This window comes from Akebia trifoliata, chromosome 8, assembly GCF_017979445.1.
Source record: "Akebia trifoliata isolate Shusen 1 chromosome 8, ASM1797944v1, whole genome shotgun sequence".
NCBI classification, from domain to species: domain Eukaryota; kingdom Viridiplantae; phylum Streptophyta; class Magnoliopsida; order Ranunculales; family Lardizabalaceae; genus Akebia; species Akebia trifoliata.
The window spans coordinates 42850625-42868741 of record NC_141382.1 but is presented as its reverse complement, the minus strand read 5'-3'; the positions used below and the strand labels follow the sequence as shown (position 1 = coordinate 42868741).

Here is an 18117-nt window from a genome sequence, read left to right as displayed (position 1 = left end):
ATGGGCAATTGTTTCCCTTAACTGGGACCAGCTATGTTGATGATATTTGGTAGTATACTTGATGGGTATTTCTGTAATTTTAGAAACACCATGGGCATATTGTCTTTTTTACAAACACACCCCACCTTTTATCTTTAGTAGGAATAATAAGATCAAAATAAAGCCATATGTAGCATTCTCATTGTAAAACTATGTTAAGTACAATTCAAAAACTGCCCCAACAATGACCCCTCCATCTCTTAGTGCAGGGTCAACATCATCTTCTTATCTCAGCTTTATTCAACTTTGACATGCCTAATAACTAATTTACATAAAAATAAATAAATAAAAATAAAATAAAATAATTAGTAAAAAGAGGCTACCAAGAGAAACCAAAACCCCAAACTTGGAATCTCTAATTGTTGGGTTTTCCTAGTTTTCTTTCCTTGTAAAACTTTCATCTCAGACAACAAGGAGATGACCAGTTTTCTTGTAGAGCCTAAACTCCTTATCTCAAAGGAAGAAATCCCAACTTCATAATTCCACCAAAACCTTGTTTTGTTTCCTTCAATCCAAGTATTCTTCAAAGATGGTTCAAAGAAAAGCCCCAGACAAGCTTGGTATCCAAGCTGATTCCAAGAATCATGTTTCTAAGACACTAAAATCATCATCTTCTCAACATCAAGATATTAGAAACAAGGGAGGAGGACCTGAGTTGAAGAAGAAAATGAAGAAGTCAAGATCATTCAAACGTTCAGATTTGGAGAACTTAGGATCATATCCAGAAAGACGAGCAAAATCACGAATCGATAAGCCTCCTACCGATGTAATTGTTGCCGCCACTACACCACAGAAGTCATCCATGATCAAGTTATCGGATACATCGCCGAATTATATGAAATCGACAAGTTGTTCTAATGCGAGGAAGGAGCAGTCTCAGGTAACTCCTACAAGTTCTAAAGCTAGTGATATTAAGAGTCCGAAATCGAAACTTACTTCTAGTTCTGGTCACAAACAATTGAGGACTTTAACAAAGACATCTAGCTTGAAACCAGTGAGGACTTTAACAAAGACATCTAGCATGAAATCGGGGAGGCCTTCAATCAAGAAGAGTTCTGGGATCGCTTTGTATCCCAATCAAAATTCAGCAAGGGCTACATGTTCATCAACTCTCAAGGATTCAAAGTTCCCTACATATGTGATGCTTCATCCAGGGGGGACTGAATCCGAAGGAACTTCAGTTATGAAGGTCTGCCCATACACCTATTGTTCTCTTAATGGCCATCATCATGCCCCGTTGCCTCCATTAAAATGCTTCTTGTCGGCGAGGAGGCGTTTGTTGAGGACACAGAAGAGCATGAGAATGAAAGGGCTGTCCCCAGTTAGAGCAAGGCCTCCTGAGGAAAGAAATATAGAAATCGATACGGGACAGATGGTCTTTAATGGAGATCATGCAAATCTAGAAGCTGATTTGGTTGGCTCGTCCATATCTCCTTTGATTGAAGACGTGGGCTTGGATTTCTTTGTAGAAATCTATGCTCAACCCAGAGAAGATAACAATGGGAATGATGAAGACAAGGTTGATTACGGTGTAAATCCTCAAATTCTTGAAGATATCTCATCTTCGGTTAATGATGGTGTTGAGTCTGAGCTAGAGAATGATAGTGGAGGAGTCGCAGAGATCTTGCCTGATGAATCATCACACTCCGAAATAAGTTTCGAAGATGATTTTGAACGAAATATGACAGAAATGGATATTTCAATGACCTTCGATGAACAAATTCACAAGGAAGAAGTTGAAGATAGAGACCACCCACCATGCTTTATACAAGAAGAAACATATGTGGAAGGTCATTGCATTGAAAGTGAATCAGAAAGCGAGATACCTGAAGAGTCTCAAGTTGATGAATCAATCTTTGAAGCCACTGATATGGACTGGGAAGAGGGACAAGTTGAAGACCCAGATCTTGATAACAGAGCTGATCATTCCACCATCGCTAATTATGAAGCTGATTTGATATCTGTTCAGTTATATGAGTCTGCAGATCCTGGATTACACGACAAGCTTGTCTTCAAGTCAGATGATATTGTCTGTGAGGAAGTTTCAGAAAATGGAGAAGAATCACAAGTAGTTTCTGAAGAAAACAGAGAAAGTTTTGATGCAGAATTTGGAGATGTTGATTTTGAATCGGATGGTGAGGATAAGGCTTCCGAGATTGATTTATCAAGCGAAATGAGCACTGAAGGGTCAGATATTCTCCAGGACCACCTTTCTTCCACCGAGGCATTTGAGGAACCAAAAGCAATTAATGAAGAAAAATATGGCAATCGTGAGAAAGAAGATTTTATCTTCAGCGGCATCTTCTCAGCTCCAGCTGAATACCCATTGGAGGAACCAACAGCAGAAAATGGCGAGAACTACGGAGTTTCTGAGCTAGAAAATGACTTCCTCCAAGGGCATGGTCTACTCGGAGATGACAAGCAGATATGCAGTGCTGATGAAAACAAACCCCTTGAAGATGAATTGAGTGCAGTTCCCGGGGATATTGACATAGAGGTTGGATGCCAAATACATGAACTGAAAGATGAGGGATTGCAGTACAAAGCCCAAACGTCTGAATTTGTAGATTCTGAAACAAATCAGGGTGTTGCTACAAGCGAGCTCGAACTAGACCAGGTACTCCCCAGTGTAATTGTTGGAGATGGAGCAGAAGAGAGAGAACAAATTGAAGATGCCAACGAATTGCTCGGAATTCAAATCTCTGGTACAGGTAATGAGGATCATCGTGAGGGGAAAAACTCAAGCATCTCATGTTCCACATATTCTGAAGCACATAATAATTCTGAAAGAAAAAATTCAAAATCTTCAGAAGAGAGCAATGAAAGATGTGAGAAAATACTAGTAGAAGATGAGGCAGCAATAGATGCAACAGAAACATGCTTCACAGGCAACGCCACTACAAGTGCTGAAGAAGAAAACACAATCATCGATTCAGGAAGTCACGACAACCAACTATCGCCCAAGATTTGCAACAATATGAGAAAACCAATCAGATGCAAGAGGCCTACTGAGGACTTGGAAGAATTGAAGAAGTTCAACCCACGGGAGCCACGGTTTCTGCCTATAGAGCCCAATCCAGAAGCAGAAAAGGTTGATCTCAGGCATCAAATGATGGATGATAGGAAAAATGCAGACGAGTGGATGCTTGATTATGCACTCCAACAGGCTGTGACGAAACTAGCTCCTGCTCGTAAAAGGAAGGTGGCATTGCTTGTTGAAGCTTTTGAAACGGTCATGCCAATACCCAAATATGAAAGCCATCTGCAACATACCACCAATGCTTTTGCTCATGCAAGACCCATTCAAGCTTGTAGTTAATGGAGATAATCCAGGCAAGACATCGACACCTTTGTTAGTAAGTTTTTGCATGGTTTTATGCGTATGAGTGTAATCTAATCTTTTCTCACTGTCCACATGCAGAGAATGACCATATGAAGCAGCTAAGTATATTAACGCCATCATTAAATAACTGGACTGTCGCGTTAGCCTGAAGGTTGTGTGTTAGGAGTAAACTACTGGCTCTGGAGAACAACTAACTTGTTGTTCATCATCAATCAGGACTGGTGGAGACATGGCAGCTAGATACAAGTACGGTAAAATGTGTTCAGTCCAAGATTATGTTGAACTTATGTTATTTGATGGTTGAATGAATTAGGACTATTTGTTTGATGTTTATTGTACTAAAAAGGTCTGAGTGTGTTGTTTAGTATCTTAATCCATCTGAATACTAGTAATTTATAATACTGTCTGTTTCTTTTATAATTCTCTCTCTACAGGCATTAGAGCAAAGTACAGTTCTGGGCAATAGCAATTGCTGATATCATGGCCTGGTTGGCTTTTTCTCATGAATGCTTTCAGTTCTCCGTTGGCCTGCACATGAATATGAAATTGGTATCTAACATGGCTGTTAGGAGTAATAAGTTATTAGTAGTAACAATGGAAAGAGATTTTACCCTTTGGACATTTGTTTTTTAATAAGTTAAAATTTTATTAGAAAAAGGAAAAGGGCTCGAGGTAATCCCTGAATTAAAATATAAAAAAAATCTCCAAGTTACAAATGAGCTCCCATCTTACTACAAAATCCCCAAAGAAACACCCCTTAAACGTCTTTGCCCAAATGAACATCAGCCCCAATACCGAGAGAATCAGATCATAAGTTTGGAATTCTTTCCCTTGAAAAATCTGATGATTCCTGTCCTTCCATAAGCCCCAACAGATGGCTAAAGGAACAAGATTCCACAGAATTCGCTTTGACATCCTTAGAGGTAAGCCCCAAAACAGCCACAAGTCGAATAAGTCCCTATTAGAACTTGGCAAACAACCAACCATCCCAAAGAGACCAAAGAAATGGGACCAAACTGGCTGAGCAATGGGACAATGTAAAAGGAGATGATCAGCTGTCTCTTCGTTCTTCAAGCAAAAGGTGCGACAGTGAGGAGAAATGAAGCCTCTCTTTATCGGTTGATCCATCGTGGTTAACCTCCCCAATGCAGCCTGCCACACGAAAACAGAGACTTTGGAGGGGACCTTGGCATCCCGAATGACTGATGCTGGAAAAACAGAGGTAGTAGTGGTAGGCAAACCAGATACATAGACCGCACTGTAAAGAAACAGTCTCCATATCAACTGCCTCTAGTAAATGCTCGATGTTCCTCAATTCCCAATCATTGAGATGACATTTGAAGCCGAAGTCCCACGCCCTTTAGACTTCAACTCAACCAGAATTGGTTTATGGATATGGAGGTTCTGTCTCTTTGTTAAAGGGAGAAAAAATGGGATAGGTAAGCAAGTGAAGCTGAAGTTCTGATCCCAGATCTCAAGTATTACCCCTTGCAAAGTACACTTTCATGAAGGTGGCATCTGACTTGCATTTCTTATATTTCTAATTATACATGCATCAAGTAAGTTTTGACATCTAGATTCACCTCGTTAAATTAACACTCATTTCTTTGTGTCATGGAAAAACAGTTAATGCCACTCTGAATCTCAACCTCAATGTAAGGATCTAAGAAATAACAATATATTCTCAAACTGATCAAAAACAACCCTATCTCACTGAAAGTCAGAAGATGGAATAAAGTTGGGAGTTAAAATAAAGTTGTTCCTTGTTCCTTCTTCCCCTTTAGCACATGCAAACTGAAGGGAAAAAAAAACTAACTGGTAAACCACATCATAGAAATTATCAGTCAGCACAATAAAAAGTTCCAGATATGAAATGAGCATGAAAAAGAATGCAAAATAATGGTTTTGAGTTTAATGAATAACCTCTGTATATGCCCTTATCAGCAAATGAATCTAACTGCAGTACCCAACAGTCTCATATACTTCCAAAGAAGTTACATCATCAAAACTTCTTCCTAAAAGTTAAACATTATGCGTTGCAATAACTAAAGATGAAAATCAACAATTAATATATTACAAAACCAAAAAAATTAATGAAAACAAAAAAAGGTACAAAACAAAAATCAGATAGAAACAATGGATATCTGTCAGCGCTCCGGCCATTGCAAGCCATTTATTTATTAGTGGTGTTCAGGGTTGATTGAAACAATTAAAAAATGCTCTTATGCAAATGAAAGAATAAAGAATCACTACTTATATGATTATTACTCTATTGTACCCAATCACAGAATGGGAAAACACTTTGTAGACAATACAAATTCTATAACAGACTTAAATCATAATATTACCCAAGATTGTGACATAAATAGATACTATTTATGAATAGTAAATTTCTAACATAGGCAAACATATTTCAAAATGAAATTATATTTTTAAGTGAAATTTATCCCACAGTCCATTACTCAACTCCTAAATGCACACTAATTTCAGAAGATTCAAGAAGAGATTCAAACTCCCTCGAGTACCTTCCCAGTTGAATGCAGCTTGGAATTTCATACGGCACAATTGATACATTAGAAATTCCTTCCAAATATTTAGATTGTTCCTCTGATTCACAAGCCATAATTTCATCATTAAAGACACTAAGAGCATCTTTTGTTGAAATACAATGCACCGACTCATACAGGTTCTGAAACTAATCACTCATCTCTATTGTTTTTACCAACTTTTCTTTCAAGCTATCTGGAAGGCAAGCGAGCACACTTCACGGGGGTAGACACCAAAAAAACACATTAAAGATAAGAGGAAAAAATCAGATTGTGATTCTAGAAAATTAATTTAAAACTACTTGCTAGTCTAGACATCAATAATAGGATATTATATTATTTACCTGGTAACACCTCTAACAAGGCCCCAATTGTAACCAACAAGCATGGATTGCTTAAAGCCATCATTGAAGCCCTCTTGTGCAGAAGCTTCTTTACCTGTCGTGAGACCGTCACAATAGCCAATCCAAATATTCATCAAGGATCACAAATCGCTTGGTTTTAAAAAATAAATTAAAAAAAAAAAAAAAAAAACTCATGGCTGACTTGTGCACATAGAAAACAATCTAAGGTTAAAGAGCATATCAGCTTTGATTTATAAGGATACTGTATATACTGCATGGAATTGGCTATGCCTCTTACGCCATTCTCTGTCCAAGTCTGATGCTATATCCAATCCCTCATTAAAATCGCTGCATAAAGACCTATCGTCCCACCTCAAGTCACCACCATCATGGTCTGAAAATAAACATTCGAATAAAGTTCTTAGTTCAAAAGATTATAAATAATTCAGCAGATACTCAGAAGCCGTCAAAATTTTAAATTAAAACTGTAAAATGAACATCTTCAGGAAACAACCTCAAGGACACTTCCAAGCTAGTGAAGTTGGAATATCCACTAAAGATGCAAATAGATCCTGTTCCGCTAAGGCATGAGAGTATGCAGACCCAACCCAATCATAATGGGTTTAAAATTGAAATCATAACTTACACGATCGGATCAGGTCTTCTTTCTAGATAATTAGAAGAAAGTTGTATCAGGTTCAACAGGAAAAAGATAATTTGTATACTTGAGTACTGAACCCTACTTAATTATTAACCAGGTAAAACAACTCAAACCCAAACCTAATTAATCAGTTAATCAGATATTCAGGTAATTGGGAACCGTAAGGTCTTAAGAGTCGTAAGGTCGTTTCAGCATCACGATGCTATTTTGTAGTGGTAAGAAGGACACAGACCAACTTTTGAATGGGTTGGATAGGAATACAAGTTTAAGGGCACGAAAATGCTTCCCATTTAATCTAAACAAAATCTGTACCAAAACCATATATCTGTAACTGGGAGTTTTAAGGTTTTTGAAAACTTGTACAGCAATATAGGATGCAAAACTATGGGGTGTTAGTGGGTACCTGATTATCGGACAAAAGCAAACACAAGTCTGTTCTTTTGAACCCAATTAAGTCTGAATATCTTAAAAGGTCGCTTTTTTGTTCACGTAGATGTATGATTTGAAATTTAACAAGGTAGGGGTTCCCCCTGAATCAGACCCAGGTATTATTTACATCGGGCCAGTAAATACCCACTATGCAATATTTTTTTATGTAATTGATGGGTACGCTGTACAGAAAACTTCCAACTGGTAAAGGTAAAACTCATAACCTATTGTAAATGCTAGATAATATTTTACGATTAAGAGAAGGTACAACCAAAAAACGAATCCATTTAACATATTGATATAATAGTTTCTAACCAGTTGACGCTTTGATCGGTAATCCAAAACATCTGAACTCAACCATTTGAGTTGTATTCAAAACTTTTGGACCCAATCAATAGTTTGGTATGGGGTACCCTATCACCCATGTCCGAGTTCTAGATTGGCCAATAATTGGGCAAAGTTTGACATAATGGTACCCACATGTTTTGAACCCTACTGCAAGCAAGAGTACCACCAACTATAAAGGATAAACAAAAGAGATTCATTTTCAGAAGTTTCAGACATCCAGATAGATGGCTTTGAAAGGATGGCATAGAAACTTAAATAATTTTGGGGAATTAAATGGATGGACTCAAAATATACCACATGGATCATTCGGGTGACTTAGAACAATGGGTATTGGACATCTTTCAGCATTTGACAGCTCTACTGCTTCTATTAGAGTACGAAGTTTCTCCATAACTCTGTAGCACTGTTCAAAAATGTTAAGGAGTATTTGAGGCAGTTTGTCTCTATTATGCAATGCAAAAGACTCGTGGCAGTTTCAGGCATATGCTTCTGTTTAAAAAAATGCTCAAAAATTCTTTAAAATAGTAAGAAGATTCCCAAAAAAGAAATCATCATTGATAATAAAAGGTCATACAAACTTTTGTGATAAGGATTGATGATAATGTGATCATAGAAACAAACAAAATAAGCTTGATTGCTCTTCTTTTCTTATGATTTACCTTAATGATAGACAGTTTCAAGCCAAACACTTAATATCAATGCATATCAGCTTGACTCATCTCTTAAATAAAAATAAATCATAAACCAAATATTCAAATAGTGAGTCAAATTCAAGTATCTAATCTAAATATAAATAGTAAGCTAAAAAAGTTACAATTTAATAAATATTTGCAAACTTGTTATAGTTCTAAAACCCATGTCCCATTCCCATACAATAACTAACAAGATAACAAGAAGAAAGCAACAACAATATCACTAGCAAACTTAGCGTCAATGCTGGCTGAGACAACCCTCTTATCGCCCTGAAGACAAGCTAAGTCAAAGACTGCCCGTGTCACTTCGCCCTCTTTAAGGGTTGTACGAGATTCGGGGATCCGCCGACCACCGATCAAAGGCTCAGTAGAAAAAGCCTTCTCCATAGAGGAGGCCTATTGGGTACTCGGGGCCTGAGAAGAAGACCCACACCCCTTCCCAGAAGTCTGGTGTGACGTCTAGCTGGTGAAAGTGGTTGGAACCACATTCACCTATTTCTCTTGAAGAAGAGCGTTCCTTTTCTGCCTCTTGGTAGGATGAGGCAAACCATCCGACCCTTGGGATTGGGTAAGAGGCAAGATCTAGATGTCAGGGTTATGATCAATATGTGTGATGGGGGGATTGGCAAAAGAACGAGGAGGGCTGATTTGCAGACTCGGAGAGGGCTGCCCATCTCATCCTCTTCTTCCTCCCAGTCACAAAACGAGGATTGGGGAGTAATAGGCTCTGGGGTAATCTCAAGTGTAGAGCCGATCCCGAGGCTAGAAGTGGCAGAAGGATGAGAGGAAGGAGACGAAAAGGGAGGGATGATGTTGAGGATAATAGACGCGATTGATGAGAGGTCAGTGAGGCGACGCTTCAAGTCCTTATCTCAAAAGATAGCCTCAAGAACGGCAGCAGGGTCAGTGTCCTTAGGGAAACCTATAAAACAAGAAAACATGTGTAAAGAAATGTCTGAAAACAAAGACGACGAATGGTGGAGAACTTAGAGAGCTTACCCCCGGTGAATCCATTGTACCTTAAGGGAGGTTCGGGCTGGTCAATAGCGTGTTCCCAAAACCCAGTGAGCTCGATCGAGAATAAGGATCACTCCTTGTCAGAGTCAAGGAGGCCAAAAAGCATGTCCCTCCCTTTACTCTTCGTCAAATAAAAGTGGTCCTCTATCTATTGGGCTCGGATATCATCAAGCCCGAGCCTGTGGTGTTCGTTCAACTTCAAATATAACAACTCGATCATGAGAATGAGCTAGAAAAAGTTTCCATTCATCTAACCTGGGGCCTTGTGATAAAAATTAAAGACTTCACAGTTCAGGGAGCTAAGGGGGATCTGAAAGCCAGCACAAAGCTGACCCTAGTAGATCATAGTGGTGCTTTCCTCCCTCTACTGCAAAGGCCTAAGAGCCTCGATGTAAGAAGTGATCATTGAGTCAAGGATCTTGAATTGATCCCTGACAGATTCAATGTCGAGTCTAGCAGGGGGCTTATAAGCTTTCTTCCCTATCCTAAAGGGTGAAAAGGAAAGGAGAGAGGAGAGGAGAGAATTAAAGATGAAAAACTGAAAGGAAGGGACGTACCTTAAAAGAACGAGAGAAGCCGAAGATGACGAGAACCAAGCAGGAAAACACTGAGTAGGAGAAAGAGAGCTTTGGGGCAGAGTAGAGAAGAAGACGATATTGAAGAAGGAAAAAAGGGGGATAAAAACATCCTTTAAATAGAATAAGGAATCTCGAGATTCGTAGAGGATTCAACGGTTTAGATGGCCTCGAGATCGGACAGACAAAACGGGAGACGAAACAAGATCATCAAACGAAGAGGCACACATTATGGAACGCGAGAATTGAGGTGACCGAGTGACAACAACACCTCACCGAGCCAATCAAAATATGACATGTGTACACTAATAATGAGTAGCTGACATCTCAACACACGAGGCTAGACATCGTATCAAAAACACGCGTACTGTCAATGCCAATTTAAGAACGTCTGGTAACGGATCGACATGTGGAAAGGGCATTAATGAGATATTGAGGGTATGCAAAGAATGCAATCCTTTAACAAGTAACAAATCAAACAATACCACGTGCATGATATTCCGAGGCTTAGGATCGGATAAATGAGTCTTGGAACTTTAGCTAGTGCCTAAACTTCCGAGAGGGAGCAATGTGGAGGGAAAATTCGTCAGCCTCGGAATAAGGACACGTGGTACAAGATGCGGAGGATGACGTGATCCGAGCCTTATCCAAGAATGGTGGGGCGGATAAAAGGTAGCGAAGAATGGTCGAAAAGATACTAAATCTAGCAACCGCCAAGAATCCCACGATATTAGGGATCCCATGCCAAAGCAATCAAACTTATTTTAGATAAAGGATAGATCAGAAAAATGGGAGAAAATTAAGGAAATGATTCTTTTGCAGATAAGGGTGAATTGGAAATCTACTAAGAGAGGGAGACTATCCAAAATATCTATAAATAAGGCACACACACCATCAAGAAGGTACGCAATTTTCTTTTCAAAAAGAAAACTCTTATAAATTTCCTGTGTAACTAACTTAGGCCTCAGAGGCTCTGTGAAACAAGGAACGGGGAACAAGGACAATTGGAAGGAGATCCAAGGCATACCAATCAGGAGAGTGGGGATCTTGAGGTATTCACAAAAAATACCTCTACACATATCATTACTTAATTCATTAGAAGATATATTGACTTCATTTATATGATAATAGGCACTTCATATATAATTTTATCTCAAGGAAATACAAATCATACTTGACACTCCAAATGCAAACATTGTCAATGCAGGCGTGTCGTCTCTTAAGAAAGACACCAATTAGCTATGGAGAATTGAATATGTCCCTCAATGTCTACACCAACGAATATCCCATTTTATTTACAGATTTTTCTTGGAGTCCAATAATGTTTACATACATCAATATCCTTCCAAACCTGATATGCAATCTATTTACCTTCTTTTTTTTTTTACCCCTCAATGTCTACACCAACGAATATCCCATTTTATTTACAGATTTTTCTTGGAGTCCAATAATGTTTACATACATCAATATCCTTCCAAACCTGATATGCAATCTATTTACCTTCTTCTTTTTTTTTTTTTACCATTAATGATATATTTTGTGTTCATTGTTAAATTTTTTTTCCCCTAACATTTACAAACAATCCAACAGATATTAAAACCATAAACATATGTGCAAATTGGTAAAGAAGATTGATGAATTCTAAGACTGAAAATGATCGTAGGTGGCTCAATCCTTGCTTATTGCTTGTTCCCAAACCCTAGCCCTAAAAATTCATAAATAAATAAATAAAATTAAAAACAGCCAAGCACTAACCTCTTACAGTCGTTAAATGCTTTACGGACGAATTCAATCTAAAGAGATCGATCTCCTTACTGTTGAACCTGAAACGAACAACATTCGATCAGATTGAAAGAGAAAGAGATTACTTGATGTCATTTACGTTCGAACGTTGTTTGCAAACGCTCAAAACATTTGCACTTGCAGAGAGTTCATAAGAGAGAGAATAACAGTTGCAATTTTATTACAAAGCTTACTCTATTAATAACGACTTTATTTATTTATCAAGTTTGTCTCTGTTGCAATCTTATTACAAAAACTCCCTTTATTTATCAAGTTTGTTACCGAACAAACCTTACCATGAGAGTTGGACTTTCGAAGATAATAATTCTCGAAAGTTGAACCCTTGAAAGTTGGGAGTGAGAGTCAATTATAACTTTGGTGTGTTTGGAAATGGTAATTGTTATCTTAAAATTCTATTTTATTATTTCGTTCATCGATGCCATGGAGTTGCAATTCCAAGAAGGCCCTCAATTCTCATTTTTAAAGGAGTTACAACTTCAACCTACGTGAGTGGGATTTACAATTCCACACACAAATTTTTAATTACAAAAATTGAGTTGACTCACCAAAGTCATATACCATATAAATCATTTAACTCATTTTACATTAAATATAATCTAAATTCATATTTAAATAATTATAATTTTTTTAATAAAATAAGAGGATTAAAATATAGTATAAAATGGGTTGAATTTTCTTTGAAATCTGTAATCGGAATTTGAATTTAATAAGTTTGGACCCTTGGAGTAGATCCAAATAAAAATATGGGTTGGTGTTCCTTAATATAAGATGAATTCTTATAAAATAGATAAACTATAATAGTAAAATAGAAGAATATGACATATAAGAAAGATATATAATCAAAAAAATGTTGAACAATCCAAAATTATCTTACCCAAAGTAAGTAATTCGGTCAGGCGGATCTGAATCTGGATTTAGTGTAATAAATGATTTGGATATGGTTTTAGCTAATAAGATCCGAGCCGAATAAAGATTTGGATATGAGTATACTCAGATCTAGTCCGAAACCAACCTGTTTTAAGTTCTAGATTAGAATATGTTTCATCACAAAATCATATTTATTTAAAATAATAAATATTTAAATTATCATAAATTAATTATTTTATCAAAATATATAAAACCAAATTTCCTTTATTAAATTTTCACAACCATGATAATATTTTTCAAGTAATAGAGAAGTCATATCTGAGTCAAATGCAAACAATTCATCAATTAATTTCCTACAATAAACCAAACACTCAGTCAAAGTTCTACATGCAACTAATTGAGTTGATGATCAATCTGACCCTCAAAAAAGTCATTGCTTTGTGGGGTTTAAAACACTTGACCTACCCTTCCTAAGGAGTTTTTCAAGGCTTGCTTGCCACTATGCCAACCCCTTAGGGTTAATTCACTCCAAGATATGTTACATAACAAATTAGCCACATCAATTTGAATGTTATGACATGGATCTCTACTCCAAGGTTTGATCATTAACAAACTTGATAAAGTACGATTTGGTAGATAACAAGTTTCATAAATTAAAGTTCTTTTAGAGTTGTCAGAATTACAAGCGTTTCTTTAAAATATATATGAGTTTTTCCATGAAATCTAAAAGGCTGTGGGAATGGATTGCCAATTTGATAATCCATGTCGATTGCCAATTTTATAATCCATGTGGGCTCAAAGACCCTTAGTAAGATTTGAAATCTTACTAAGTTAGTCATGGTAGCCTGATACCATAAAGTAAGGTTTGTTCTCTAACAAACTTGATGAAGTAAGGGCGTTTTTATAATAAAATTGTAACAGATGTGTCTGCCCGGTAAATCTCTCTTTTTAAACCCTTTTAGGTTTGTCGTTTTTTTTAAGGGCTCCACATGACTTAATAAAAGAATTTTATGGGGGTCGGGCCATTAAATCACCAAAAATAAAGGTTTGTCGTATTGGATCAGTTAGCGGGGCCCACCACCGATCCCAAACGTGTAACTTGACCAAGAATCCATCAATTCTCTTCTATAAATACGTATGTATGTAGCAGGCCTTCCCATCTTTTTCTATGTTTCTTTCTCCTGCGACTGCGAGAGGTATAGGAAAGTGTTTGTATATTTCATCTATTCCACCGGTTTCATACTTAAATTGATAGATGTTCATCAATATTAGTATGAAATCTGTGAAATATACGAAGTTTATTAAACAAATTCACGGTAACAAGAAGAAATACACCGATTCATTGATGGAATTATTTGTAAGTATTCAAAACATATGTTTCGTTTCGTTCTCTACATATATTAGGGATTAAGATTTATTTTAGAATCTATGGTTTAATTAAGGGTTGAGTTTATAAGATCACGGTTTGGTTCGGGTAAATTTTATTTTAGACTATAGAGTTTTAGGGTTGAGGCGATATGATTAAATTTAAATTAGGGTTACTTCCATCTGTGTGATTGCCATTCATAAACTATGATATTAAAGGGCTCGGGCTATTGTTTATAGGGTTTAGGTAATTAATTACATGTCCTAGTCTAGGGTTTAATAAAGGATTGACATTATATAATTACGATTAGGTTAGGGTAACTTTCCTTGTGTCCCAAACCCAGATAAATGGTTGTGATTATAGGCCATAGGATTTAGGGATTAAGAAGTTTGTTTTAGACATACAGTTTTAGGGTTTAGGTCCTAGCTTACAAGGTTTAGGGGTAGTTTTTTCATTTAAATATTGAGGTTATATGATTAGGGTAACTCCAATATAGTGTTAGTTTACACTAGGACCTAGATCAAATCTAATTTTGAGTTGGATCCAATACATCGGCCCCCTCACATAGAACTAAATAAAATAAATTGTTTCTTATTTCTTACTTTCAACACATTTGGTTCCATGGGAGATACCTCGATCGCCTTTTTCATAGTGACATACCGACAAACACAAGTTGTGTCCGCATTCTTAATGATGTTGCAATAAGCCTTCATCATGGGACTCTTTGGCTTGGGTTTTAGAACTATGTTCTATTATTGCCGTATTAGGCCCTCAGTATTACATTCACAGCCTTGCACGGTCGCTCAGTCACAACCATCCGTAGGACTGACATGGCCAAGTATTAATGTCAAGGAATGCCGTTTCTCTCTTTCAGTAAGCACTATGTTATGTGAGAGTTGAATAGTGTGGGTGAGGTCATCCATGGACCATCGCCAGTGTTATAGAATTTGTTTTGGGTGATTTAAGTATACCCTTCCAAGTTTTGGTGAATATTTGAGATACCCATTGGACGTAGTGTGTTTAATGTATAAATCATTGGGTATTGCTTGAAATTTTTTATTTAGATTTTTAGAGTTAATGATTTTCTACTATTGGTTTAATGATTGGAATTCTTGCAGGCTTTTTCAGAACATGATGTCAAGATCTTTCCCTATGGTTCTATGTTCTATTTAGATTATGCTTTAGGTCATGCTTTTAGTTAAATGGTGGATTAATCTAGGGATGGTGGACTTGGTAGGTTTTGTTTTGTTGTCTAAGTGTCTAACCATAATGACATTGTTACATACTCAAGATATAGTGTCATAGATACAATATTATCATTGTTAAAATATCCAAGTTGATCTAACCTCTTATACTTAACAAAACTCATCAAATTTTCAGTATCTTTGGGTTAGTCTTGTTCCAACAGCAGACAACGGCGAGAACTACGGAGTTTCTGAACTAGAAAATGACTTCTTCCAAGGGCATGGTCTACTCGGAGAGGACAAGCAGATATGCAGTGCTGATGAAAACAAACCCCTTGAAGATGAATTGAGTGCAGTTCCCAAGGATATTGACATAGAGGTTGGATGCCAAATACATGAACCGAAAGATGAGGGATTGCAGTACAAAGCCCAAACATCTGAATTTGTAGATTCAGAAACAATTCAGGGTGTAGCTCGAAGTGAGCTCGAACTAGACTAGGTACTCCCCAGTGCAATTGTTGGAGATGGAGCAGAAGAGAGAACAAATTGAAGATGCCAACGAATTGCTCGGAATTCAAATCTCTGGTACAGGTAACGAGGATCATCGTGAGGGGAAAAACCCAAGCATCTCATGTTCCACGTATTCTGAAGCACATAATAATTCCGAACGAAAAAATTCAAAATCTTCAGCAGTGAGAAATGAAAGATGTTAGAAAATGCAAGTAGAAGATGAGGCAGCAATAGATGCAACAGAAAGATGCTTCATAGCCAACGCTGCTGCAAGTGCTGAAGAAGAAAGCACAATCATTGATTCAGGAAGTCACGACAACCAACAACCGCCAAAGATTTGCAACAATATGAGAGAACCAATCAGATGCAAGAGGCCTACTGAGGACTCGGAAGAATTGAAGAAGTTCAACCCACGGGAGCCACGATTTCTGCTTGTAGAGCCCAATTCAGAAGCAGAAAATGTTGATCTCAGGCATCAAATGATGGATGATAGGAAAAATGCAGACGAGTGGATGCTTGATTATGCACTCCGACAGGCGGTGACGAAACTTGCTCCTGCTCGTAAAAGGAAGGTGGCATTGCTTGTTGAAGCTTTTGAAACAGTCATGCCGATACCCAAGTATGAAAGCCATCAGCAACATACCACCAATGCTTTTACTCGTGCAAGACTCATTCAAGCTTGTCGTTAATGGAGATAATCCAGGCAAGACATCGATGCCTTTGTTGGCAAACTTTTGCATGGTTTTATGCATATGAGTGTAATCTAATCTTTTCTCACTGTCAACATGCAGAGAATGACAATATGAAGCAGCAAAGTATATTAACGCCATCATTAAATAACTGGACTGTTGCGTTAGCCTGAAGGTCTTGTGTTAGGAGTAAACTACTGGCTCTCTGGAGAACAACTAACTTGTTGTTCATCATCAATCAGGACTGGTGGAGACATGGCAGCTAGATACAAGTACAGTAAAATGTGTTCAGTCCAAGATTATGTTGAACTTAGGTTATTTGATGGTTGAACGAATTAGGACTATTTGTTTGATGTTTCTTGTACTAAAAAGGTCTGAGTGTCTTGTTTAGTAGCTTAATCCATCTGAAACATTAGTAATTTATAATAGTGTCTGTTTTTTTAATAATTCTTTCTCTATAGGCATTAGAGCAAAGTATAGTTCTGGGCAATAGTAATTGCTGGTATCATGGCCTGGTTGGCTTTTTTTCATGAATGCCTTCTGTTCTCCCTTGGCTTTTTTTCATGAATATTAAGGAGTAATAAGTTATTGGTAGTAACAATGGAAAGAGATTTTACCCTTTAGACATTTTTTTTCTTTTATAAGTTAAAATTTTATTAGAAAAAGGGAAAGGGCTCAAGAAACACCCCTTAAACATCTTTGCCCAAATGAAAATCAGCCCCAATACCGAGAGAATCAGATCATAAGTTTGGAATTCTTTCCCTTGAAAGATCTGATGATGCCTGTCCTTCCATAAGCCCCAACAGAAGGCAAAAGGAAGAAGACTCCACAGAATTCGCTTCGACATCCTAAGAGGTAAGTCTCGAAATAGCCACAAGTCGAATAAGTCCCTATTAGAACTTGGCAAACAACCAACCATCCCAAAGAGACCAAGGAAATGGGACCAAACTTGTTGAGCAACGGGAGAATGTAAAAGGAGATGATCAGCTGTCTCTTCGTTCTTCAAGCAAAAGGTGCGACAGTGAGGAGAAATGAAACCTCTCTTTATTGGTCGATCCATCGTGGTTAACATCCCCAATGCAGCCTGCCACACAAAAACCAAGACTTTAGAGAGGACCTTGACACCCCAAATGACTAATGCTGGAAAAACAGAGGTAGTAGTTGTAGGCAAACCAGATACATAGACCGCACTGTAAAGAAACAGTCTCCGTATCAACTGCCTCTAGTAAACACTCAATGTTCCTCAATTCCCAATCATTGAGACGATGTTTGAAGCTGAAGTCCCACACCCTTTAGACTTCAATTCAACCAGAATTAGTTTATAGATCTAGAGGTTCTGTCTCTTTGTTAAAGGGGGGAAAAAATTGGATAGGTAAGCAAGTGAAGCTGAAGTTCTAATCCCAGGTCTCAAGTATTACCCCTTGCAAAGTTGACGCTTTCGTGAAGGTGGCATCTTACTTGCATTTCTTTGTGTCATGGAAAAACAGTTAATACCAATTTGAATCTCAACCTCAATGTAACGATCTAATAAATAACAATCTATTCTCAAACTGATCAAAAACTACCCTGAAATGAGCATGAAAAGATTGCAAAATAATGGTTTTTAGTTTAATGATTAACCTCTGTATGTGCCCTTATCAGCAAATGAATCTAACTGCAGTACCTAACAGTCTCATATACTTCCAAAGAAGTTATATCATGGTC

At 37.4% G+C, this 18117-nt stretch overlaps 2 protein-coding genes and 1 long non-coding RNA gene across 4 annotated transcripts; 2 read left to right on the top strand and 1 right to left on the bottom strand.

Moving 5' to 3' along the window:
- The first annotated feature begins 351 nt into the window (after positions 1-351).
- Positions 352-3802, top strand: LOC147396962 (uncharacterized). The gene is made up of 2 exons (XM_086452302.1): positions 352-3372; positions 3461-3802. Exon 1 carries the CDS (start codon positions 569-571, stop codon positions 3356-3358), a length of 2790 nt encoding a protein of 929 aa, XP_086308428.1. The 5' UTR covers positions 352-568; the 3' UTR covers positions 3359-3372; positions 3461-3802.
- A 1934-nt stretch (positions 3803-5736) lies between these two features.
- On the bottom strand, positions 5737-11959 carry LOC147396961 (uncharacterized). Its single transcript, XR_015181121.1, has 3 exons — positions 11750-11959; positions 6273-6666; positions 5737-6144 (listed from the first exon to the last, which is right to left on the bottom strand). It is a non-coding gene; the product is annotated as an uncharacterized LOC147396961 (long non-coding RNA).
- A 1860-nt stretch (positions 11960-13819) lies between these two features.
- Positions 13820-17008, top strand: LOC147396960 (calmodulin binding protein PICBP-like). 2 transcript variants are annotated; one of them, XM_086452304.1, is made up of 3 exons: positions 13820-14021; positions 15411-16427; positions 16516-17008. In XM_086452304.1, the coding sequence occupies exon 2, from the start codon at positions 15931-15933 to the stop codon at positions 16411-16413; it is 483 nt and encodes a 160-aa protein (XP_086308430.1). In that variant the 5' UTR covers positions 13820-14021; positions 15411-15930; the 3' UTR covers positions 16414-16427; positions 16516-17008. The 2 variants fall into 2 exon arrangements, with proteins under 2 accessions (XP_086308430.1, XP_086308429.1); XM_086452303.1 differs by having other exon boundaries at positions 13820-16427.
- The last annotated feature ends 1109 nt before the right edge of the window (positions 17009-18117 follow it).

Coding starts and splice junctions, on each gene's coding strand:
- LOC147396962 (XM_086452302.1), top strand. CDS start 569: ATGGTTCAAAGAAAAGCCCCAGACAAGCTTGGTATCCAAGCTGATTCC.
- LOC147396960 (XM_086452304.1), top strand. CDS start 15,931: ATGCAAGTAGAAGATGAGGCAGCAATAGATGCAACAGAAAGATGCTTC.